Below are 24,120 nucleotides of genomic sequence, written 5' to 3' on the forward strand. Positions count from 1 at the left end.
CCCGTGATTTTACTGTGAACCGAACAGTAAGCATTGCTGATGGAGAAAATTCTAGATGGATGGATGGTATCGCAGGTAGCGAGGCGGTGAACAGGGGAGCTCATTTGCGGGGACGTCTCGGAGGTGCCCAAGCTCAGCTCAGCGACATCATTGTCATCATCCGTTCGCAACTTCTAGCTAACCTGCACGGAACCGTCAACCACCTTTCTTCCCCACCAACGCGACACAACACATGCGAACGTGTCGCCATGCTCATACAAGAGATTCTGCACATCGAACTAGATCCGCCTGACTGACTTTACCGGTACCCCATCGACACTAGTTGGACTCTTGAAGAGCTTCGCCTTGCTACCTTGTTGTCTCGGTCGCCGCTTCACACCCACTACCTTGCCACTTAGCTTGCACCCGGATCGATCTACCTTGGGGCCTTGCACTAGGAAGACAAGATGAAATACACCGTCTACGACCGCTTGTTGAAGCGTGAAGTTGGCCAACAGCGCAAGAAATATACCGACATTCGTGGAATATACGGTGACCGACGGTGGATCGATGATCTGGACATTGTAAACGAGCTCGAGGGCCACAGTGGTTGTGTGAATGCTCTCAGGTAAATGACTATCTGATACTCCTAAGTCTAGAGAAACTGCGGCTGACAGCTTTGTAGCTGGTCCACATCTGGTCGTCTCTTGGCCTCAGGCTCAGACGACCATCGTATCAACATCCACGCATACCAGCCTGAATCTTCGACGTCGCAATTCAGCCTCACCACTTCCATCTTGACAGGCCATCGATCGAACATTTTCTCTGTGAAGTTTATGCCCTATTCCAACGATCGAACAATCGTCTCCGCCACCGATGACGTTCGCATCTTTGATATTGAACACTCCGGACACTCGTCCTTTGGCTCTGGCAGTACAAGGCCTGGTGCGAATCACCATAGTATGGGCATGGCACGGGACGGTCTTACACTGACTGAAGGCGACACCAACGCGAAGGCCTTTCGCTGCCATACAGACACAGTGAAGCGCATTGTCACCGAAGACAACCCATTCTACTTCCTGACGTGCTCAAATGACGGCGATGTAAGGCAGTGGGATATTAGGCAGCCATCAAGAGCGTATCCACCCGCCAAAGATAGCATAATTCCTCGGTGGGCTAGAGACGAGGACGCCTCTGACGACGTACCGCCACCGCTCATCTCGTACAGTCGATATGGTTTGGATCTTAACACAGTCTCCTGTTCGCCCTCACAGCCGCACTACATAGCACTTGGTGGCGCTCATCTCCACTGCTTCCTCCACGATCGACGCATGCTCGGACGAGACAAGAACCGAGAGCGCGGCTCGAGACTGTCCAGTCCCAACAACTGGACTGATAATGATGACGAACTTTTAGGTCAGGCCACCCAATGCGTCAAGAAATTTGCACCCTATGGCAAGCAGCGGATGAAGCGGAACGATAGTGGCCATATCACAGCTTGCAAGATTAGTGACGCCTACCCAAATGAGCTCATCGTAAGTTGGTCTCAGGACCACATTTACAGTTTTGATATATTGCGGGCTCCGGACGCGAGAGAAAAAGTCACTCGTACAAAACCAATGCGCAACGACTCAAGACAGCGCGTGAAGGAGCAGAACAGGAAGCGTAAGCGATCAAAGTCGGGTACATCATTGCAAGAGTCTGCAGAAAGAGCCGACTCAAGACAGCGAACAGAGAGCTCAGAGGACGATCTTGCGTTGCGTGTAACTTACGGCAATGGCCAGAGCGAAGACATCCGAATAGAGCCTCCCCGTGAAACCAAAATGTCGCAGGATGAACTGAACGACCTCCGCGCGACGAATCATTATCGGATCGCGAAAATTTCCATCAAAATTGCAAAGGGTATTTTCAATCTAGGCGAGCACGGAGAGGCCGGACTTAGTTTAGCATTGACTTCTATCCTTGGTCTTGCAAACTCGATACTATCAGAGATGGATGACATTGATCGCTCATGGGGGTATCCTCTGGATCCTGACCCTGTCGATGTCGCCGTACAGAACAGTCTCCGCGCCAAACGTGCATCGTCTCGCCGCTTCGTGCAGGCTGCTGGTACCCTTGCACGAGTCTTGGGAGGACAATTGCTCACGGGCGCAAATTCGGATGCACTCATATCCAAGTACTTCGCATCGATACAAGCATCTCCAAGGGAGCGGGATTTGCCTCGCCACGAGCAATTCGGTTACGATTTCCTCAAAGCGATCCTTCTATGGGTCGATAGCGGTCCCGGAGCCGTGATTGAAGGCTTTTCGAGTCGCAGTAGCAGTCCGCGTCATCCCATTCCGCATGGATCTGATATTGACGCCATCGAGGAATATCTAATCCCATATCTCCTTGATTTGGCCAGCGACGACCCCATCTTTGACGTTGACAAGTCTAGATTTGAAAAGGACGAGAACAGGCGTTTGTTTTCGACAGAACGAGAGGCTGTCAATGCGTTCGCGGCTGCCGTCAAGATACCGTTCGCGGATCTCGTAGAGACGCCTGAAGAAGAAGGCCAGTCTACGCAAGAACCTGTACAGGACCGGATCGCTGCGAGGAGAGAATGGGTATATCGCATCGGTAGGGGTGTTCTACGGAATGCGGCCAAGCATATCAAGTTTGCTTTTGTCGATTGCGCATATGGTGGGCGTGGGATGACTGGCCAGGAGACTAGAAAAGAAGAAGGGGCGTTGAGAGAGCAACAAGAGGAGATCGATTCTCAAACTGAATACGAAGAAGTCTTAGAGAATAATTCTGTCGGTGCAACCCGAGCACCTGTGAGCACGGCACCTGCTGTGTCATCATCGAGCTCTCCAGCAGCTAGTGGTTCAGGACGCGCAAGGATTGCCACGGAGGATGAAGATGATGACGAAGAGCATGACGATGACGAAGAAGATGAAGACGACGAAGATGACGATGACGATGACTGTGATGTTGAATCGGATGAAGACGATGAGGAGGACGACGAGGACGAAGAAGAGGAAGAAGAAGAGGACGAAGAAGGGCTGAGACGCACCGGAAGTGGTCGCATGCTCTGGCGTTCGGATTTTGCTCGAAGTCGTTTTAACCGGGAGAAGGTGGAGCTGGATGTTCCTTGTGCGCCGCATACAAGAGTGTATACGGGCCACTGCAATGTGAAGACGGTCAAGGATGTGAATTACTTTGGATTGCAGGACGAATATGTGGTCAGTGGCAGCGATTCTGGCCACGTCTTCATATGGGATCGGAAAACGGCTGAGCTGGTCAACATCCTTGAGGGTGACGGCGAGGTTGTCAACGTTGTGCAAGGTATGTGTTGGTGCTTTCATTCAATGTGCTAGATGCTAACAGGTTTCAGGCCATCCCTACGAGCCCACGATGGCAGTATCAGGTATCGATCATACCATCAAGATCTTCTCCCCCGACACACAGCTTCAGCGAAATGCTCGCAAAGGCGTGGGCGTCCATTCAGCAGACCCGGAGTCCTTTTCAAGTCTCAATTGGGGACGCCGCCGGCGGCCTCAGGCCCCAGCCACTGAAAATGAACGCCCAACTGAGACGGAGGCACTGAGCGATAGTGATAACGAGGTCGCCCCACATGGCCTTAGCAGTCGAAAGAGAATGCACGAAGCCTACCAGATCACGAGTAAGAACGATATGGACCGCAAGGGTGGACGTGACGACTACTTCATCTCACAAGCCGTGCTGGCACAGCTTGCTAGACACATGGCTGCACGACGAGGTGGAGGGGAGGGGGCGGATGATGGAGATGAAGGGCAGGGAGGCCCCATTGTGATCTCAGACGAGAATTGTACTACGATGTAGCGAATCTGCACGAAGCAAAAATGGCAGTCAGAGGGAAGCTAGTCATATGAAATAATGTATTACTACGACATGAGGCACTATCGCTATTCCTGTCTGATTCCCTCCTTGATGCGCCATGTCCATGGCCCATTGAATGTGTGTGTTTTGCTTCAAGTTTGTTTTGCATTATGACGCCTTCTTTTGCTTGGCCTTGAGAGCCTTCTTACGGTTGCTCCGTATCATGACAACGGAAAGGAAGCTGCCGACGACGGTGCTACCAAGGATGATGAGGATGACGGGGATGCGAATGGCCCATACTCGTGGAAGGAAGAGCGAATGAAGGAAGTGGTCTTCGTCGACAAAGGGCTACAATCCATGTCAGTGCGTGTACCTAGAATCATTTGCCCCAAGAGGGACTGCATACCATGAAAAGAGTCCAGACGGTGTAGTAGACGAAGACGACAGTTGCAGCGACAAGCATGCTGAATCCCACGGCGCGGTCGAGCTGTTGTGATATTAGCATTGACAGACTCGGATTACTATCGGGGATTATTTTTTCATACCATCTTGAAGATTGGATTAGAGTACAAAACTTCAGTTGAACGAGTGAAAGTGATCCTGCAGCTTTGTTGGCCGTCGCCATCACCTTGCTGTTCTGTCCCCTTCTCCCCAAAGCAGGGGCGCGTCGGCGAAACAACGGCCCGTCCCCCGAGTGGCCGGCCGCCGTAGTCTACCAGGGAAACTTTCTTGCCTAGGCGCGCGTTCCTCACCCTTCAGCTCGACGCTGTTCCTTTGTCGAGGGGGCCGCAATACAATACAGACATCGTCAACTCATACGATACGCCCTCAGGTTGCGATACGTGAGAGAAGACAGCCGCGATGATGGAAGTCGCATCTGCTGTTCGCCTGCCCTCGCCTGAGCCGGACCTCGAGACACAGGACCAACCGCGCAAACGCGAGCGCTCGCCATTCGATGGGCCGAGCCATGGGCCGCCCAAGAGGAGCAGGAGGGACGAGCAAAGCGACGATGAGGGTCGAGCCGGGCGGGGAAGAGAGAATGGACGGCGACGACACGACGACAACGACGACGACGACGAGGAAGGAGGGCCATCGCGTCGTCCACCCCCCAAGCCCACGACGGCCGATCTTCCAGCCGACGACTCGCGCATGAAGCTCTTCCAGAATGCCTTTAGCTCGAATCGCAAGCTCCCTGTCGATGACTCCAAGACACGTGCGGGAGGCGCATATATTCCTCCAGCGCGCCTGCGCGAAATGCAGAAGCAGATCACGGACAAGAAGTCGGCAGAGTTCCAGCGTATGGCTTGGGAAGCGCTGAAGAAGTCGATCCAGGGTCTGATCAACAAGACCAATACGGCCAACATTAAGATGATCGTGCCCGAGCTGTTCAGTGAGAATCTTGTTCGTGGCCGGGGTTTGTTCTGCAGGTCCATCATGAAGGCGCAAGCTGCCAGTCTGCCTTTCACGCCCATCTATGCTGCTATGGTCGCGATTGTAAATACGAAGTTGCCGCAGGTCGGCGATCTACTGACGCGCCGGCTGATTGTGCAGTTCCGCAAAAGCTTCAGGAGGAACGACAAGGCTGTATGTTTGGCGAGCACCATGTTCTTGTCGCACCTCGTCAACACCCAAGTCTTGCACGAGGTTCTGATTGCCGAGATCCTTCTGCTCTTGCTCAACAAACCTTCCGACGACTCGGTAGAAATTGCTGTTGGCATCATGAAAGAGGTTGGCGCTTTCCTCGATGACATGAACCCAGCCATCGCGAATGCCATTTTCGACCAGATGCGTAACATTCTTCACGAAGCCGACATCGACAAGCGGACGCAGTATATGATCGAGGTGCTTTTCGAGGTCAGACGGACAAAGTACAAGGATAACCCAGCTGTCAGGGAAGACCTGGATCTAGTGGAAGAGGAGGATCAAATCACCCACAGGCATACGTTGGAAGATGATCTAAAGGTCGAAGACGGTCTCAACATCTTCAAGTTCGATCCTGATTACGAAGAACATGAAGCAGAGTACCAAAAAATCAAGGCTGAGATTTTGGGAGAAGAGGAGGGTAGCGATGACGATGGATACACGGATGCCTCATCAGAGGACGAGGAGGATGAGGAAGAGAAAGCCATGGATGTCAAGGATCAGACCAACGCCGACCTAGTCGCTCTGCGCCGCACAATCTATCTCACCATCAAGAGCAGCGGCGGTTTCGAAGAGTGTTGCCACAAGCTCATGCGTATCAACCTCCCTCACGGCCTCGAAAGCGAGCTCACAACCATGATTGTCGAATGTGCCAGCCAAGAACGTACCTACGAGAAATTCTACGGCATGATCGGCGAGCGCTTTTGCAAAATCAACCGCATGTGGACCGATCTCTTCGAAGAGGGCTTCGCACACTACTACGAAACCATCCACCGTTTCGAGACCAATCGCATCCGCATCATCGCCCAATTTTTCGCCCACCTCCTCGCCTCCGACGGTATAAACTGGCACGTCTTCCAAGTCATCAAGCTCAACGAGGAAGACACCACCTCCAGTTCCCGCATCTTCATCAAGATCCTGTTCGAGGAGCTACTTGCCTCGTTGGGACAAAAGGCGGTTGTAGAACGCTTCAAAGACCCCATGCTCCAAGAGTCTCTCACAGGCGTCTTCCCCACCGACGCAGACGACCAGTCCAAAACTCGCTTCTCCATCAACTTCTTCACTGCCATTGGCATGGGCGTGCTCACAGAGGGCATGCGCGAGTGGCTCAAGAACAGTGCGCCCAAGCCCAAGCCCTTGCCCGAACCGGAAAGCGACTCCGAAGATTCAAGAAGCGTGTCGTCACGCTCATCCTACACATCGAGTTCCTACTCGCGCTCTCGATCACGTACGCGCTCTCTTTCACGAAGCCCCGTCCGCAGACGGCGCGACTCGCGTTCAAGTTCAAGAGGACGATCGTACACGCGCAGTCCTTCACCAGTGCGGCGCCGGGTTCGTGACCGCAGCGATACCTATTCCGCATCTCGCTCTCGCTCTCGCACACGCTCGCGCTCCCCCGCACCCCGTAAAATCGCATCCCGACGCGCTCGCTCCTACTCCTCCAGTCGATCCCGGTCCCCCGCCCCGCCAAAACGCCGTGCACGCAGCCCAAGCGATTCGCTCTCGCGCTCGCGCTCGCGTTCTCCGCCGCCGAAACACAGAGTGCGTAGTCTGTCCCGCTCGGTGTCGAGATCGAGATCGCGGTCTAGGTCTAGGTCTGCGCTGCCGCCGAGACGCAGGAGGTACTCGAGTAGTGTGTCTCGCGAGCGTAGTCCGCCAAGGAAGAGGCGGGGAAGTAGTAGTAGTCCGCCGGCGAGGGGGGACAAGGGTAAGGGGAGGGCGAGGGAGAGGAGTTATAGTCCTGACGGGAGGAGTCCGGTGAGGAGGGGAAGGAGGGATTGAGAGTGTGGAGGTTTTCCTCCTCTTGATAAAGATGGAGTGGAAAAAAAGACCATGATGGTGTTTGTTGGCTGAGCGGAGTTGAGCAAGTCAGAGAGACGATAGGGACTTGATTTTGCCACGTGTTGTAGTTTGTCCATTGTAGCATCTTTCGTATGGCTCGTGGCGTCAAGGTTTACAGGATTCCTCTGCCTGGCATTGAGTGTTCATCTCACCTGGGCGCACGTGTAAAAAATTCCATAGTTGTGCGGAAAATCTCATTCAATACACCTTTAATCATACATCAGCACGGGCAACAGCGTATCCCCAGACCCACAAGACTTCAAGACTTTACAGCAGTACACTCTACTTATGCCAGCTCGTGCACAGGTGGCGCAGATTCTACAATAGCGTTGTGTGGGGATGGGGTTGGGTGCGATGAGAATGTAAGGTGCGGGTTAGTTTAAGCAAGATATGGACTGGGGGGTGAATGCTTTTGTATTGAGATCAAGGGATTTGGATTTTGGTATAGTTGAATGAGGTGAGGTTTGAGGTTTGAAAGTGGAGGAATCCGAGTTTCCTACATCCCATACGGCTGTGCTGGGAAACATATAGGGGAAATTGTTTTATGTGGGGGATTCATGTGTAGTTGGCGGGATAGTTATATAATGATTTAACATTTCTTCTTTTCCTTCTGGCTCCTCTTTCACGCAAAAGCCAAACAACGAATCAGCCACAATTCTAACCCACCGACGTCGACACCACCACACCTTCCGCCACAACCTCACCACTCTCATCCCGTTGATGGCCCGCCGCATCAAATATGCCCTGCCAATTGGGCCAGACAATCATGCAGTGCGAGGGCGCATTATTGACAGCGCCACTCCAACGATTAAGCGGTGCATGCCTGGTCTTGGGGGCGCGCAGCCCGGCGTCAAAGCACTTGTCACCGCAGGTCAGGAGTTTCAGGCCGCTGAGTTCTTCTTCGAAGGGGAGCTGGTCGATTACGAAGCCGTTGAGCTTGAGGCATCTGGGTGATTGGTTAGTAGGGTTGGGGGATCGATGGTGAGGGGGGTACTACTGTAGGCGGAGAGGCTCTGTGTGGTTGATTTTGGCGGCGATGCGGGCTTTGCGCATGCAGAAGAAGTCGAGGTATTCGCCGGTGCCGAAGGAGTAGTGGAGGATGCCTTTGCCGTCGATGCCTCTGTGGGTTGTCAGTGTGAGGAGTGGGTGGGTGGCTGGTGATGTAGGGTAGTGACGTGCTTGTAGTCCTTGTCTCCAGTCTTGCAGTGCGCGACGGTCAGGCCAGCGACGTCTTCTGCCTTGTGCCAGTGCTCGGAGCGCACGATGGGAGGGTCGGCCATGTTGATATCGAGTAGTCGCATGCCATTCTCGTTGCTGTTGCGGTATACTGTCTCCCAGATGACAGGCTGGTACGAGTACGAGTCGTCTTTCATGTGGAAGAGACGGAGCTCCTTGAGCTTGGTCTGCTGGACCAGAGGCTTCAACTCGTCGCTGGTGATGAAGGACTCGTGGGCGGAAAAGCCGTTTACTATCAGTCGAACAGGATAACCGAGATCGATGATAATCTTGGTCATGGAGGTGTTCAGACCTTCCCAGACGTGCGCGGTGAAGGCGAGGCTCGCCAGCCAGCTGTATGATGTGAGAAAGTAACTTCAGGAAAAAGACTGCAGAACTTACATTAGCTCTTCAATATTGGGCATGGCTGCGGCAAGCCTCGCGATATTCTTGCCAGCCAAATGCCATTCCTCTTCCTGTTTGGTGAAGACGTGAGGCTTCCGTAGAGTCAGTATCTATCCCTGAGTTTCTTTCCTTTTATCAGAAGTGCTCACTTCACCCTCATGATACTTTGGATATTCTCCAAATCCCCCCCAATTTTCCTTGGAGGGGGTCAAGCGCCACGCTCCGAGGATGTATAGCGATCGGAATTTCTTCAAATTGTCGGGCCTGCTGAGGAGATTATCTACAAGGTCGAGCAGGTGTTGCTGAGACTTGACCTCTAGTCCATGCTCGTTGCGACCAACATCCACGACCAAGGCGTCCTCTTTTTTGCAGTTGGCCATTACCTCTGTCAACATGTCGAAAGGTTTCAAGTCTGCTATGTTGGCCATAGCTACTGCTGTTGGTTTTTTTGATACGTTGGTGTGTCCTGATGATCTGAAAGACTCGTGAGCAGCGTCGAGATTGGCGATCAAAATTTGGTGTTCAGTGTTAGATATTTGAAAGATAACAGGTCAAAGTTGGTTGGAGCTTGTGTGATCATTATATAGGAAAGTACGTGAGGTAAAGGTGAGTGGTGCAAACGCAAACGCGCCAGTTGCACGACCGTGCGCAAGATGATCACCTGTATTTGGAAGTGGACTAAAAATTCGAAGTGTGAAAATTGCGGTGGATGAACTGTACGATGAAACGCTCTGTTGCCTGAAGGCGGTCGATTCAAGGTTGCACATGGTTGGTCGGTGCGGCCATTGCAATCTGTAGACGAGGAATAAGGACTCCATCGTCGATGTGGAAAAAGAAAGCCTCATCAACATGAGTGAAATACGGTATGATAGTACTGGAGACCTGAATTGACCGCCTACGTGAGCAACAAACAAAAGATGAGCCTGATCACTATGATGGCGCTGTGAGTGGCCGCACTGAGTCTCTCACTTGGAGCCACGCAGATTCGATGGCCACGAGCATAATTAGACGTGTCAGAGAGAATTGATGGATATCACCATTTTCAGCTCTCGTGTTCTCTCACTACCCTTTACTGACGAGTTTGAAGACCTTTGCCCGAGCTGACTGGATAGAAGATTGGGTTGGGGGTCCGGGCGGATTGTGTGGTTTGGACTTTGAAGTCAACAGTAAGAGATATTCGAGATCTTTCGTTGATTTGGGCTAACTTATACTCGAAATCTAACTATCAGCAGTCGAGGCGGCTTCATGGAGTCATATTGGCCAGGGCAAGGAACGTACGGTACTCGTTTGTCCAACACCAGGGGTGATGGGATAAGAACTCCTGGTTTGCATAATGGATAGGGCAAACGAAGCTCTCTACGCGATCCATGCTTACAGCACCTGTAAAGGTCATCAATTAGAGAATTCACATGTCGTATGAAAGAGGTCATCTGTACTACCCTATCGAGTCGATCTGGCTGGAGGAGAGTGACTAAGCAGAGTGAGTACCCAAGTGGCCGATAATCGGAACACCAAAGCTGTGCTACCATGAACACAATCGTGCCGACTATAATGAGAATCACATCTTGCTGACTGTAATGTGAACCAAATCGTGCGCATTCTCTCTCCTTATGCTTTCAGCTGCTCCGCTGTCGCAGCTACGGCTTTATTGTCGGCCCACTCGCAGCCATAACAAGCTGTTGTCAGCGCGCTCTTATATCCGCAGGACATCCCGTGGATCTTTTGAGCAATCCACTCTTTACTTCGAGACTTTAATCGCCCTATCTAACAAGTGGCAGTATACAAGAATCTGCGAGAAGCTTGCACATTGATTGGACAGATATTCCACCTCATTCGCCATGTCGACGACCTATTTCCACGGCCATCATGCGTCAGTCCTTCGTTCGCATAGTTGGAGAACCGTCGAGAACTCTTGTCCCCATCTTCTCCCCCACCTTCACGACCCCTCTGCCACAATCCTAGATGTCGGGTGTGGGCCTGGAACCATCAGTGTGGACCTCGCCTCACGCGTACCGCAAGGCTTCGTATACGCCATCGACCCCTCGGCCGACGTCATTGAAAAAGCAAGGAAGCATGCAGAGGATATCGGTGTAAAAAACGTGCGCTTCGAAGTCGGAGACATATTCACTTGGGATCAGCTTGATGGTGTCAAGGAGGCTGGCTTTGATATTGTGCACGCGCACCAAGTGCTACAGCACCTTCAAGACCCTCTAGGCGCGATGAAAGAGATGAAGCAGCTCGTAAAGCCTGGTGGTGTGCTTGCAGTGCGCGACTGCAACTACTCGGCCATGGATTGGTACCCCGAACTACCAGGCCTGCAGAAGTGGAAGGACATGTACATTAAGATTGCGCATGGACTGAAAGCCTATCCCAACATGGGGAAGACTTTGCACGCTGTGGCTTTGCAGGCAGGCTTTCCTAGGAGTGATATCGATGCCAGCGTTGCAGCCTGGACTTTTAGCACACCAGAGGAGAGGGCATTCTGGTGTGATCTTTGGGCTGAGCGTACGATCAAGAGTGACTTCAAGAAAAGGGCCTTGGACGGTGGATACGCTACGGAGCAAGATTTGGAAGACATCGCAGCGACTTGGCGAGAATTGGAGAAGAAGGAGGATGGCTGGTTTGCTGTCATCAACGGTCAAATCATTTGCCATGTCAGGTAGGATCTTACAAGCAATCTGAAACTTGCATGGTAGTACTGCTCAGCAGCTCGTCGGCTGTTCTTCCTTTTTATCGTAGTTTCCCATCACAGCCTTCCCAGGCCTCTCGCTCATTGCACAGCACACCCTCTCCTACGATATCTATTCACCTTACCCAATGGTAGCAGCCAGCGCATCTACCGCGGCCCAGTCATCTGACGATGCGTGCATTAGCTGCCTAGCTTGACTATAATAACCCCACCCAACTTACCCCTCATCCATACAACCTCTCGCAACCTTTGAATCAACAATCAGAACTCAAGCCGAAATATCATTAAACGAACAAGATGCAATCAACTACCGTCCTTGTCGACTACCACAACTCATGTCCCAAATGCGGCGCTGGTATTAGCGGAGACTCCAAGAACTGTGGCTCTTGTGGCAGCGTGAGTAATACAAAGACGCCTCACTACGATACGTGTCTGACTATGATATAGTCTTGCCCTGTCTAAAATTTGATTAGATCGCGTGCTCAATGCGCTATTCAAGAGGGGGAATTCGACATTCAAACATGCTACAATCATGCGATAGGAATGAGAGACTGACAAGTCATGACAGCCACGCTGGAGGTTCCGACAATGATGGAGTGACTGGCAGATTGAACCCATTCTACACTTAACTTTACTGCTTATTCCTTCCTCTTCTCTCGTTGTTCATGTATCGCTTACACTGTGCTACTGGTGGTGCTGCTTACTACACATATGTGATTACTATAATCGCCCCAACTAGAACGCGTGGTTACCTATCCCAGGCGCCAAGTCCCATACGAAGCCTTCATGCACACCTCGTACATTCTGGAAGTAAACCACTCGCTGGATGGAAAGATAAGCCCGGTTCTGGAGGGTTCGGGGCCTTGAAATAGTCAAGAGGGCACTGACCGTGGACACACTATCTTTGTGCATGTTAGACATGCGCTACCGTTCCGGTGTTGATGAGTGTTTCGTAATGCGTTGTACGTGATGAATCCGGAGAGCTATGAGCGGCTGCTGATGAGGTACAGGGTAGTGGTGGTGTCATGTGTGCTCCGCATGAATAATGCATCATGTGTTGCAGTTCCGAATGGACGCTCAATGTGACGACCAGAGAGCAGAGAGGAGACTTCGTCAAAGCAAAACACGGCTGGAATTCATAAGTGCATCTTCATGATTTTCATGATACGTAGACTTGGGTATAGAACTGGACGGTAAATTCACAACGATTACACCCAAGACAGGAGCGTCGACTCTTGCCCACATCACCTTCAATTCAACATCCAAAAGTCATTTCCACACGCCGCATTCTCATTACCACAGCGCCCATTTTCTCCCCCTAGTCATCTCCAAACTTCTCAATCCATTCCCCAACTTTTCCTTCTGCACACCTAATACCCTTTTCTCGCCCTCAAAAACAGCAACACTCCACTAACAAGCAGCACCACCGCAGTCAAAAATAAAAAAACAGTGTCAGCCTGTGCCTCCCTACAATGAGACAAAATGACATCTTCTGCCTTCTTCACATTCTTCTGGTGCTGGTATTCGACCCAGGTAACCTTATCTCTCGTACCGCCATTCAACAATTCATTCTCCACGAGTGCGACAGCATTACGCGCTGAGTCATTAATCTCACACTTTACGCCGTCGAGTTTAACCGCGAGGATCTATTCAGTTCGAGTTAGCCCAACCATTCATCATCGCTCGTCCAAAATTCCCATAGACAGGAACAATTGGCAAAGTAGAGGGAATAGCCTCTTACAATTCCCCCCAGGATATTAAAAACAGCAACCACCCCATCAATAATCATTCCAACCATTCCCTCCAAAAAGGAGAAAAATGACCCAGCGAGTCCAATCAGCGCGGCGATGAATGCCAGGCCACCTGCGAAACACGCGAATCCGAGTTGCCAGGGCAGACTGCCCCAATGGTGGCCGCGGATCAGCGTGACGCTGAGTCCGATAACGACGATGGCAAAGAGCGCTTGGAAGGCGCGAAGCACGAAATTTGCTATACCTGAGAGCATGGTGGCGGATTGTATAAAGGTGTGGTGTGGACAGGCGAAAGGGGATGCGATGAGGATGTGATATTTAAGCCAACGTCGTCCTACGTCGCAGCTGATTCAAAATTCACCAAAAAGAAAAAAAATGTACTTTTTGACTCTCACGTAAATTATCCCAAAGGAAATAAAACTCAAGATCACGACTGAAAACTAAATGAGTCCATATCCTCCTTCTATACCCGTCGTCGCCCCCAATGCCTACACCTCTCCAATTTAGCCTCCCAAGGCCCCCAATGTGGGAGGCTACCAGTGACTAGGTATCACCATCTCACCACTGTAAATCGTACCAGTTCCATCTCACACAGCGTCTCACGGATCAAGCTTCCAGCCTCGTCAGGCGGACACAGCCTTGTCCACGCACCACACAGTACAAGCATCATGCCATGCTAGACCTTCGCAATTACCCGAATGCAGATTTTCGCAACGGGAGCTGGTTGCCTGGAAGGGCATGGGATGCCTTACCCATTCGCTCAGGGCTTGTGGCCAATGAGAGAGCGACGGGTGGATGTGATGAATGTTGAATTTGTTGAAGGGTGAAAGATTTGCAGAATTGGTACGCTATTGAGTTCCGGTGAGTTGAGACGAAGATATCGTCATTTTTATGGTGGAGACGTGGGCTAGCCTTATTGATGCTGCGAGTTGGCAAGGCCCACAGCGCAGATGTGCGCTAGGTAACGTTAGATAGAGTTGACATCTTTGTATTTTGCATCCCAATACTTCAACCTTGTGGCACACTGGCACTATTATGGGGCTGAGTCACACCCCGTTCCTTCTATATGAATTACCCGGACGTATCGATCATCATTGTGGCAGGTGGAAAAACGCCCATTGAAACATCCGTGGCTGACACGTATTCTCGTGTTGAGCAACACAAAACAACTGTGATATGAGGACGCCGTTTTCCTGTATGTCTACGCGCTCATAGCAAGCGCGCGCCTTGTTCCATTGTCCTATCTACTCCAAATATACCGGGATCCCATACACGACCGCAGCAGCACCATTCAAGTATCGTAGGACGCAAACTTGTCTGGCGTCTCTGACAGCTTCATCTAAGCCTGTACCTCTGCGTCGATCGCAGTCGACTTGCATTTCAGTACCATCCGTAGTTTTGGCATTCCTGCCTTTCTTTGCACTCTTCGTAGGTTCAATCTCCCGTGCGAGCTGCGCCACTCTCCCTTTGCCCTTGGCCGTCTTCTTTCCAGGCGTCTTCGCAGGTGTTTTGCGGACAACAATATCTTCTTGTGGCTCAGGCCACAGCCCCCAGAGCTCTCCAGCCTTAACAGCGAAGCGATCGCAGTCCTTGTCCGTGACATCCCATAACATGCCAACCACTGCAGGTGCACCAGCAGTGAGATAGGATGCTAGCATCCCGGAAGGTTCATATATACCGTTCTCCGTGAGGTGCACAGACGAACACCCGAAGAGTAAGGTGGTAGCACATCCGGGCCGCGCATTTGCATTATCTTGCTCACCAGGGTACAATCGGCGCACAGACTTTGACTTGATGTATTGTGCACCGCTTCCGTGACCAAAATATAGTACAAGGTCTTTGTCGCGGAGAGACGATTCAAACTCCCTCTCGGTAGGTGGACGATTAGCGATGTGATTCCAGGATCCTTGAAGCTCTTCGAGTCGCGGCTTGATGGTTTTCGTGGTATGTGCTAGATCACCAGATGGATTCAAAATGCTCGTGCCTTCTGAAGTCGCGCGTATATAGTGTCCTGGAGCGGCATGCTCATTGGTGCGTGAAGATCTCGCGACAAGCAACCGCTCGCGAAGGGCAGCCAGTGACGGAAGTCGAGATATGGATAGCTGTTCCAGGCAAGGTAATGACTCCCAGGGAAACCCATGTAAATTCTTGTCCAGTATGAGAACTGTGTGGCGGGCGGTATTCTTCGTCTTATGAGCAGCGCTGTGATACGCGCGCAGTGCTTCATGGGTCTCTACAACCATGGCATCAAAGTCAATTTCGTCATACGCATTGCGCTCGCCGTTGAACTGAAGAATGTCGACGACAAAGTAGATGAGATCAATGAGCGCTTCATCGAGATCAAGCTCATCATTGGTAGCGTCACCAAGGCCGATGAACAGTTCGAGAACTCGTGCATCGAGTACGGGCCGCTTTTGCTGACTCTTCTTGCTGCGCGATGGCAAGTGTTTGTCCAAGATGCCTTCCAGTGATTTCCTAAATCGTGCGAGGAGCGATGTTTGCCTTTCGTGTTGCGAAAAGACACCTTTGAATCCACCCAACCAAATATTTTCCATGTTGACGAGCAGCTCATGCAGTCTGGTGTCCAGTGCTTCACGTTCAGTCCACCATTGTTGCCGGGCTTCCCTAGAAGTCATGTCTTTCGCGGTGCGTGTACTGAAGTCGCTCAACTCGATTATCTCATCGAAATCTCTCTTGCCGTCTTCGAAAGAGAACTCTTCTTCGTCCATCTCCCGGGATGCGTGACGGGCAAGCGGTAAACGAAGAACAAAGGGCGACATGCCACTTTCAAATCTGGTAATGTACAACTCATCTCGACTCTCGTTCAGCCCCAAAGAGATTGCGGTCCAAGTCTCCGGTATAATGTCAACGTACTCCTTCTGGAAATCCGGTACAGAAGAGAGTGCGAAGTGTGAAGTGACTGAATCTGGCCATTGCAGGCAATCTTCCCTTGACAATTGTACTTTCTCGGCATCGACCACGTTCTGCACCAGCCGTAGTGAGTTACATTTGGGGATTTCTATGTCTTGTTAGTGTCACCAATCGCCAGAGCTCTCCTGCATGCTTACCACTCATGTATGCTGCATACAACGGGTGCAGTGAACCGTGCAACTCAGTTAGCGAGACTGCCGACATCAAGACCGTGATGTGACCCAGCGCCATCGAAATTTGTTGAAACAGATGATTTGATCCATTGGAGGCGCACAGTCCATGCGCTTCAATCAGACGATCGCGGGCATCCCGTAGTGTGTCGATAAAGTTGCCTTTGGCTTGCTTCTTTGCTCGTGCGCCTTTAGCCACGGTAGATGCGGTGGCGGCCGGTCTTTTCGTACCAACACCATCAGATGGTCTGCGATCTTTCATACCAATGGCTGGGAGCGCGATAGTTGACTCAGGCAAGGTGTTGGCAGTGATATCCTCCGCGATTTGTTGTACGCTCTGAGCGAACCTTGTCTTGAAAGTGGCCCACATGTGAGAGATCTCTTGGCCTATAGCGGCCTGAAGCTCTTCGGCCTCTCCAAGTAGACGCATAGCAGTGCTCAAATCGTCTTCGAGGATGCTCGCAAGCACTTTTCTATCCAATATACTGGCCTTGAGGACGCACAACGTGTGACATTGCTCAGCTATATTTGATGCCTTCAATGGTGTCGTCGCAGCAACAGGGCGTCTTGATTTCACAGGAGCCTTCGCCAGAGCTGCTTTAGCTGCTTTCGTACGTGTGGCTGGGGCAGACTTTGATGCAGCACGGGGCGCGGGTTTTGTGGCTATTTTGCGACCTCTTGTCGCCGCAGCCGATGTTGCGCGAGACGGTCCTGGCGCGTCAAGAGTAATTTCACCGATCTGCTCTGCAAGCGCGTCAATTGAAGGTGAAAAGCTCTCTAAAGTGCTGATATGCGATGGCGCAGTAAGCTCATTGAGGAGTCGCTCGAGGGCTTCATAAGACGCAATCTCTTCTTGATATTCTCCGCCGCAGTGATGAACCCGGGCTAAAGCAGAGTGATAGCCTGCGGTTGACAAGCAATTGCGCGTCGACATGGAGTCGAACGCAGCAAGGATTGCTTCGGCCTTATCGTGTCTACCGCTTTGAGCCCAGCAGTCCGCACGCCAGCTTGCATTATCAATCATTAGCGTTGGAGAGTTCGTCGCCGTTGCGACCTTTTCCGCTTGCTCTGCAACGTAGATTGCCTCTTGCAGCAGTCCGTGATGAGCATAGATCTGAGAGTGTTGCATCAATCCCCTATACAGCGAAGGAACTAGCGACCAAAATTCGGATCCGCTGAGGGCTTCGTGGGTGACAGACATAACAATTGGAACGCCTTGTTCACTACGCATCGAGCGTAGCGGGTCGAAGGTGCTATTATCCATGCCATGCATGTCAGTTCCAGAGGCTACCCCGGACACGTTCTTCTTTGTATTAGCCCGTGACTCCAGTGCCGCCCAGATGCGTCGAAGAAGTGTGACGCAATGCTTTGCATGCTGAGCAGCTTCTTTGTAGGACCCAGCAGCAGCCGCAAGTAGGGACTGTACGTAAGAAGCATTTGCCAGTATGGTATTGAAACGTACGCGACCAGATAGAGTTGTAGTGGATTTGGCTAGACCCATAAACTGGCTATCTGCGAGTGCAATAGACTGAGCCGTAGACATAGAGGCAGAACTGACATCATTAGTCTTGTCTACGGATTTATAGTTTAGATTTACCATTTGTCACTATTACCGATTGCAAGCAGATACTCAGCGTGTCCGATATACCAACCTAGCTTGGACTCAGTTGAAGCCTTTTCCATCAGGTGTTCAGCCTTGGCGAAAGACAGGCCAGCCTTCCCAGTGTACCCAAGACGGAGAAACTGTAAGGCTAGGTCACATAGAGCATTGACAAGGCCTGAAAAGTCTGAGCTTTGCTGCAAATTCAGCACTCGAATGCGCAGATGAAGAATTGGTAGCGCCAGGTACTCTTCACCTTTTGCGTTCAGATACTTGACACAGGCCTCAATGTCCTGTAGCCACTCCTCCACATTGTCGATTCGCTCCACCAAAGAATTATATGATGATGCTGTAGTTGCAATAGATTCCCACAAAGTGAAACATTGCTTTATCGTCGATGTGGGCGGTGGACCAGATTGCTGCATCGACGTCTTCAGATCCCAAAGTGCTTGTAGATGTTTCTCATAGCGCGCAAGCCCCTCGTCTTCAGAACCTACTGCTTGACCACTCTGACCTCCCAGAACTGGCGGTTCAATCTTTTGGAATGTTTGAGACAGCTCAAGGAGTAATATTGCCAGTCTAATGTGTCGAATCGGAAATCTCTTAGGGGTATACAGCTCCTGTAGCCGCTTCGCTAGGGTTACGATTGATTCGTCAAGTGCTGGGTCCCACTGTCGATTCCGAGAAAGCGTTCGCAAATAGGATCCCAGTTGCCATTCCAGCAAAGCGCCTCTGACTCCAGGCGGTAACTCACAGTCATCGTAAAAAGCCATTTCGTCAGTGTCCTGAATACCGAACTTGAGGAACAAACGGTGATGTGCCTTCAAGGCTCTGACAAGATTGCTCAGTGGCCCGTTGGCATCGAAAGCTGTTTGTAGCGGATACTTGGCGGTCAAGTCAGAGAGGGTCTGAATAGTAATTGTGCTGAGGTGAATCTTGATGCATTGTCCGAAAGCTTTCCGGGAGCCTTTGGCGTTGTTCAGGCTCTCCTGAGCTTCTCCCAGACGTTCTAGTTTTATTGGAAGATGGCCCGTATCTGCTCCTGTTGGTGACTGTGATTGAGCAATTGATATCGAGTGTTGCATAGCCTGTATGAAGTACTTGGCGTCGAAATCTGCCTTGCGTAACTGGATGTGTAGCGCCCAGTAAGCATTTGAAAGCTTCAGGGCGGATGCGGATATGAGCTTAGTAGATTCCGGATTAGAATCATCCCTGCGACCAAACTCTTCCTCAAACCGGTGCAAGAGATGACGACACTCTTGCAGAATCAGATCCAAATCTTGCCATTGCTCTTCCGTTGCCACAGTTTGCTTGCAGCAAACCAAGACAGAGTCGATGGTGCTCTTTAAAAATTTCCAAGCCAGGTCAATTCGTCCCTCGTACCGTTGCGTGGCTTTCGTATCAGCTTCAGAGTGAAGGCCTGAACCAATAAATCTAGATGTGAAATATATGCTTGCTCCCACGATTGAAACTGCCAACTCCCCGACCAAGCTGTGGGCGTTGTCTTCGTCTTGCGATGCCAGTTGGCTCATTAGTAGGCGTGTAGCTATACGTCTAAAAGCATTCACTTCCATAAACAGCGACTCAAGATCAGCTGTAGAACCACCTAAGCTGCCTGTTAAAGCATCTAGTGCGCTAGCGATCGGCTTCTGAACGTCAATTGTCTTATCACCTTTCACGTATGCTTCCAGAGAGACTGCTGCCACACGTACATGGCGTATAGCCTGTTTTACTGCAGATGCGTTGGAGTTTGGCGTCGATAGCTCTGCAGGTCCCAACCATCGAAGCGCCTCGTCCGGTAAACCAGCTGCTTGAGCCAGTGAGCAAAGAGTCTTTCCAAGTGCTGCATTGGGCCCTGTATGTGATGTATCCTGTGTGGACTGTTTCTTGAACAGATCGGTATACAAAGACTCTACCAGGCGATACTGTTTTATGGCTGGTATCTGAGATCTCCTCACAAATGCAGTCACGCATTTTGCAAAAGGCTCTAGAAGCTCGGCCTCTTCATTTCCCTTGTGATTTGCCAAGCCCCACCACTTCTTCTTAATCGCGAATGCCAGTTGCTGGAGTTGGAGCACGACTTCTGGGGACGGCTGCAATGGGCTTTTGTCATCGGCGCTTGATATGCTTGGGCATATAGAAAGTATTGTTTGGGCAAGAGACTCGAGCTGTCTTGCTGCCTTCATCTTTCCGGTCGGCATACTTGCTATAGTCTCAATCAAGTTGGCGGGTGATGTAGGATTCGTCCAGCGTAGGTGCTCCAGAGCAGCTTCAACAATGTGAGGCCTCCTAAGCTTCGCGATTATGCGTAACGTATAGATTTGGAATGTGCCGATAAGTGCGATGGCTGGACTGTTTGGCTCAACTATCGCAAAGTCGAGAAGTGTTGCCAGGCTCTCCTTCTCTCCAGCTGCGTTTAATGGAGCACTTGCTTTTGGGACAGGCTTTTTAGCGCCATTTCCCAGATATGTATCCAATCTTCTCTTCAGTGTTCTCATTTCCTTGATAGCGAGCGTGTCCAATCCCAGCGCTACCAGCTTTCCAATTAGCACGAGCACGCCATTCTCATACTGCAGGTCCTTTGAATCCTTTCCCAACACCTTGGAAGCTTCCGGTGTGCCAAGATATCCAAATGCTATCCGAGCGCATTCGGCGGTCGCAATTAGGCCTGGGTCTGGCCCTGAGACGAGTATTGCAGAGAACGATGAGGACCGTCTGGGTGCGCGCTTCAGGGGCGAATTGTTGGCCTGGCTAACAGATCTTTCCTTCAGCGGTTTCTGTGATATCGAAGAAGTCTTCCTGTGCCCCGCTCGCGGTCTTGCCGGCTTCCGCGCATCTTCGATCAGAGGCTTTCCCTTCGAGGGCCGTATGACTTGGTGCAGGAGAGGGTTTTTCAGCGCATCGGCGAGGTTCTTCAGCGTAGCATTGGCAACCTCGGTTGCTAGTATATATTTCTCTCGCAGCTGAAGTGTGGTGGAAGACTGTTTCGGCGCATCCACAGACGCTGCATTGGTTGTAGTACCCGCTCTTCTTCGCGCTGTAGCCCTATCTCTTGATTTAAGGTTCCCCTTCTCTGTTACTACGTCATTTTTCCGAGAGAGCAGCTCCTGGAGTATATCTGCTGTCGTGGTCGAACACGTCGAGGTAGACCGTAAGTCTGCTTTGACGCTCTCGATGCGCGTGCGCGTCGTCGCGTCTTTGGTAGCCATTTATCCAGTTGTTGAATTGTGGATCGGTCGCGAAGTGATTCATAGGAGTAGATTATACATTACTAAGAAGACGAGCGCGCAGTTGAGCATAATGTTGTACGAGGCGTATGACGGTGGGTCGCGGTACCGCCACGGCCAAACAATCGAATAAGCATGTTACTGCATTAGGAATAGTGTGTAACTCAAGTGTCGACGCGTCCCTCTCTCTCACAACTTCAACGTGTAAGACAAACGCAGCTATGCTGGAACCTCGCTTTACTTTCACCCAACAGCATGCTCCAGGTGAGTATTGACAACAATAGTTCCGAGTCAAATTTTCTGCAATGGAATCGCCATCCAGTCTCCAGCAGTCCTTGCTGTCACAACTTGCCACCCATATGTTTCGATTGTATCAATTGTTGGTTGCCAATCGCCCACATTTGACTCTGAATTCTGGTTCTGTTCTTTGGTGTCCATGAGCTTGCTGTTCGCTGCCAAGTGCAGTAAGATCGCCACCTTGGCGATTTGCGATGAAGTAGTAGCCAGATGAGCTACCTGTCAAGTACCATTGCTAGAGAGACTCATAACGTCTGTGTGCAGAGTATTAATTCTTTGTTGCAAGACTGAGGTATCGTGAAACAGACTAACTCGTAACTTATGATTGTTCTTGGGATGTTCTCGTAATGCAAGTACATCGGTATGTTGCCCTGAAGTGCAGCACTAATGTTATAGTATCCAGAGAACTGCGCATAGGAAGAAATCAGTGCTAGGAAGAGAGCAAGGCTACTGTAAAGATACATGTTGATTGGTCTGTAGTTGACTCGATTTAGATTGGATGAGATGTTGTTTGTAAGCCATTGTCGTCGCCATGTGGAAGACTATATCCAATCGTAGGTTCTGGAGCAGTGGTCGCTGATGCTCTCGCACACCTTTTAAGACGTTGTTAACCGCGAGGGATGGATCTGGAGAGATACCGGTATACCAACCCTTTGCAGGTCTACCTTCTCCGCCTCAAAGGTGGTGCACATATCAATTCTCCACTCACACTTCATCTAGAAGCATTGAAGAGCAACTCGAGCTCTAGTCGGCAGGGTGTGTTAACTCGCAGAAGAAGTAGTTTAGCTACACATCTGATACGAACTTACCACATGGCTCTGCATGTAAGCTGCTCTCAGAGAAGACAGTACTGATGCTACTGTGTAGAATATCCGTGCCAGCTAAGAACCGGTGGTACGAATTTGTTGGCATACGATCATGTTCACAAGCTGCCTGCTGTCGTCTCTGCAAGACTATGCTCTCTCCCTGTTCCGGCAATGCAAGGTCAAATGCTAGGACCAGAAGGTACGTCGATCCATCTAATATCTTGAATCATGTAGTGTAGCAGGATGCAGCATTGTATGCCAACTTCACTTGACATAGCGCGCACGAGAAGGAAGAAAGGTCAGACTTGCTATCATACATACACATCTCCAAGAAAGATTCCACTGAACTTCCGCAAACGACACACTCTAGGGCACATGGATTGACCTGAGAGCGCGCTCACCCAATCCGAAGGATCGAGACCACAAGAAAAATGTCACACAACATGCAAGGGTAAAGGTCCAACACACACACCCCAATGCACAGACCGGGTCTCCAACAAGGTCAAACGTGCAAAGTCATCGCGCCTAACCATCCTTGCATATAAGTAGAAATGATATCCAACCGACCAATAGACAAGAAGCAAAAATCCGTCCATGTGAATAATCCGCATAAACGCCCAGGCAGGACATGTAGGGACGCCGTGAAACTGCATAAACCCTCAAAAAAAGGTGCCTGTGCCAGCGGTCTACATATACCCGTAAGCGAGATATCACAAAACATCGATACGAGAAAGTGAGGCAATGCCATTGTTTTGAGAAGGGATAGCGAAGAAGAAACTGGACTTCTGCATAAATATGACGTCCGATCAGCTTGGAGCAAGGTATGTTGAATGCAACGTGCCGTAGTTCAGGGGTTGCAGATCAAGACGATGTCAACGATTGAACGAGCTATGTGCCTCGCTGATTCTACTATGTTGGGATTTGCTTAATTACAGCTGAAAGACTATCGCGTGGTAGATTGTTTGTCGAATCTGAGTATCTTGTCTGCTTCGTGCTCCGTTGACTTCATGGGAGGTAGTAAGTGTTGTTTCTTTATCACCCATAGTGCTTACCTTATACCAAGGTGGTGACTGCCCACCACCAATGGTGGAGACTCCCCTGTCCGGGTTGTCTGGGAGACACCTATTTGGGACTAGTAGGGATATCTATATCTAGCCACCTTGGCTTTTCGTCCATAGATTCTTTAATTAATACTTTTCATTATATTAGGTTATAAGCCTAGGCTCTCTACTAGTATTTAGTAACACTATCTTACTCCTTTACCTTTATAGCCCTTTATTATAGCTTTTCTAATTATTATCTTACTTCTATTATATTATAAGCTAAATATCTATTACTATTATAGCTTCTATTTAGAACCTATTTAGCTTATCCCTATACTACTCTAGCTCTTTAGAGACTAATTTACTAGAGGTTATACCTATCCTATACCCTAACCTTCTATTAACTATAGCTCTCCCTCTATTACTACCTCTATTACTAGTTATAGTATCCTTAAAACTAGTATTTAACTTTAGACTAGACCCTTCCTTACTCCCTAAATTAGGTTCTTAGGGAGAGAACTATCTAGAATAGAGGTTAGCCTAGACTATAGCCTTTAGGTACGCAGGTATTTAGCTAGTTCTATTAGGGAAGAAGCCTAGGCCTTTACTTCCTCTTAAAGCTAAAGACTAGGATAAACAAGATAATAAAGCTCTTATTATGCTTCTCTTGTTAGTATATAATAA

The 24,120-nt window shown here is 50.4% G+C and overlaps 10 protein-coding genes across 10 annotated transcripts; 5 read left to right on the forward strand and 5 right to left on the reverse strand.

Moving 5' to 3' along the window:
- The first annotated feature begins 165 nt into the window (after positions 1–165).
- IAQ61_009423 (uncharacterized protein) lies at positions 166–3,861 on the forward strand. The gene is made up of 3 exons (XM_003838193.2): positions 166–607; positions 665–3,306; positions 3,356–3,861. The coding sequence occupies exons 1-3, from the start codon at positions 447–449 to the stop codon at positions 3,820–3,822; spliced, it is 3,270 nt and encodes a 1,089-aa protein (XP_003838241.1). The 5' UTR covers positions 166–446; the 3' UTR covers positions 3,823–3,861.
- Positions 3,862–3,987: 126 nt separating this feature from the next.
- IAQ61_009424 (uncharacterized protein) lies at positions 3,988–4,367 on the reverse strand (the record flags this gene model as incomplete). The annotated part of the gene is made up of 3 exons (XM_003838194.2): positions 3,988–4,167; positions 4,226–4,306; positions 4,365–4,367. 3 exons carry the CDS (start codon positions 4,365–4,367, stop codon positions 3,988–3,990), a joined length of 264 nt encoding a protein of 87 aa, XP_003838242.2.
- A 313-nt stretch (positions 4,368–4,680) lies between these two features.
- On the forward strand, positions 4,681–7,242 carry CWC22 (pre-mRNA-splicing factor cwc22; the record flags this gene model as incomplete). The annotated part of the gene is made up of 1 exon (XM_003838195.1): positions 4,681–7,242. The coding sequence occupies one exon, from the start codon at positions 4,681–4,683 to the stop codon at positions 7,240–7,242; it is 2,562 nt and encodes an 853-aa protein (XP_003838243.1).
- Positions 7,243–8,022: 780 nt separating this feature from the next.
- On the forward strand, positions 8,023–8,256 carry IAQ61_009426 (uncharacterized protein; the record flags this gene model as incomplete). The annotated part of the gene is made up of 1 exon (XM_066098379.1): positions 8,023–8,256. One exon carries the CDS (start codon positions 8,023–8,025, stop codon positions 8,254–8,256), a length of 234 nt encoding a protein of 77 aa, XP_065951538.1.
- Positions 8,257–8,432: 176 nt separating this feature from the next.
- Positions 8,433–8,816, reverse strand: IAQ61_009427 (uncharacterized protein; the record flags this gene model as incomplete). Its single annotated transcript, XM_066098380.1, has 1 exon — positions 8,433–8,816. The coding sequence occupies one exon, from the start codon at positions 8,814–8,816 to the stop codon at positions 8,433–8,435; it is 384 nt and encodes a 127-aa protein (XP_065951539.1).
- A 216-nt stretch (positions 8,817–9,032) lies between these two features.
- IAQ61_009428 (uncharacterized protein) lies at positions 9,033–9,350 on the reverse strand (the record flags this gene model as incomplete). Its single annotated transcript, XM_003838197.2, has 1 exon — positions 9,033–9,350. The coding sequence occupies one exon, from the start codon at positions 9,348–9,350 to the stop codon at positions 9,033–9,035; it is 318 nt and encodes a 105-aa protein (XP_003838245.2).
- A 1,410-nt stretch (positions 9,351–10,760) lies between these two features.
- Positions 10,761–11,585, forward strand: IAQ61_009429 (uncharacterized protein; the record flags this gene model as incomplete). The annotated part of the gene is made up of 1 exon (XM_003838198.1): positions 10,761–11,585. The coding sequence occupies one exon, from the start codon at positions 10,761–10,763 to the stop codon at positions 11,583–11,585; it is 825 nt and encodes a 274-aa protein (XP_003838246.1).
- A 1,396-nt stretch (positions 11,586–12,981) lies between these two features.
- On the reverse strand, positions 12,982–13,616 carry IAQ61_009430 (uncharacterized protein; the record flags this gene model as incomplete). The annotated part of the gene is made up of 2 exons (XM_003838200.2): positions 12,982–13,257; positions 13,353–13,616. 2 exons carry the CDS (start codon positions 13,614–13,616, stop codon positions 12,982–12,984), a joined length of 540 nt encoding a protein of 179 aa, XP_003838248.1.
- A 990-nt stretch (positions 13,617–14,606) lies between these two features.
- On the reverse strand, positions 14,607–22,061 carry IAQ61_009431 (uncharacterized protein; the record flags this gene model as incomplete). The annotated part of the gene is made up of 6 exons (XM_003838201.2): positions 21,900–22,061; positions 21,690–21,802; positions 18,061–21,259; positions 17,926–18,016; positions 16,431–17,883; positions 14,607–16,381 (listed from the first exon to the last, which is right to left on the reverse strand). The coding sequence occupies exons 1-6, from the start codon at positions 22,049–22,051 to the stop codon at positions 14,607–14,609; spliced, it is 6,783 nt and encodes a 2,260-aa protein (XP_003838249.2). The 5' UTR covers positions 22,052–22,061.
- A 185-nt stretch (positions 22,062–22,246) lies between these two features.
- IAQ61_009432 (uncharacterized protein) lies at positions 22,247–23,130 on the forward strand (the record flags this gene model as incomplete). The annotated part of the gene is made up of 3 exons (XM_066098381.1): positions 22,247–22,411; positions 22,469–22,592; positions 22,967–23,130. Coding segments are annotated over 3 exons (453 nt in total), but the record flags the coding sequence as incomplete, so codon positions are not given.
- Positions 23,131–24,120: the final 990 nt, after the last annotated feature.

The sequence above is a fragment of the Plenodomus lingam genome (assembly GCF_022343315.1).
Source record: "Plenodomus lingam strain CAN1 chromosome Unknown contig_6, whole genome shotgun sequence".
NCBI lineage: Eukaryota > Fungi > Ascomycota > Dothideomycetes > Pleosporales > Leptosphaeriaceae > Plenodomus > Plenodomus lingam.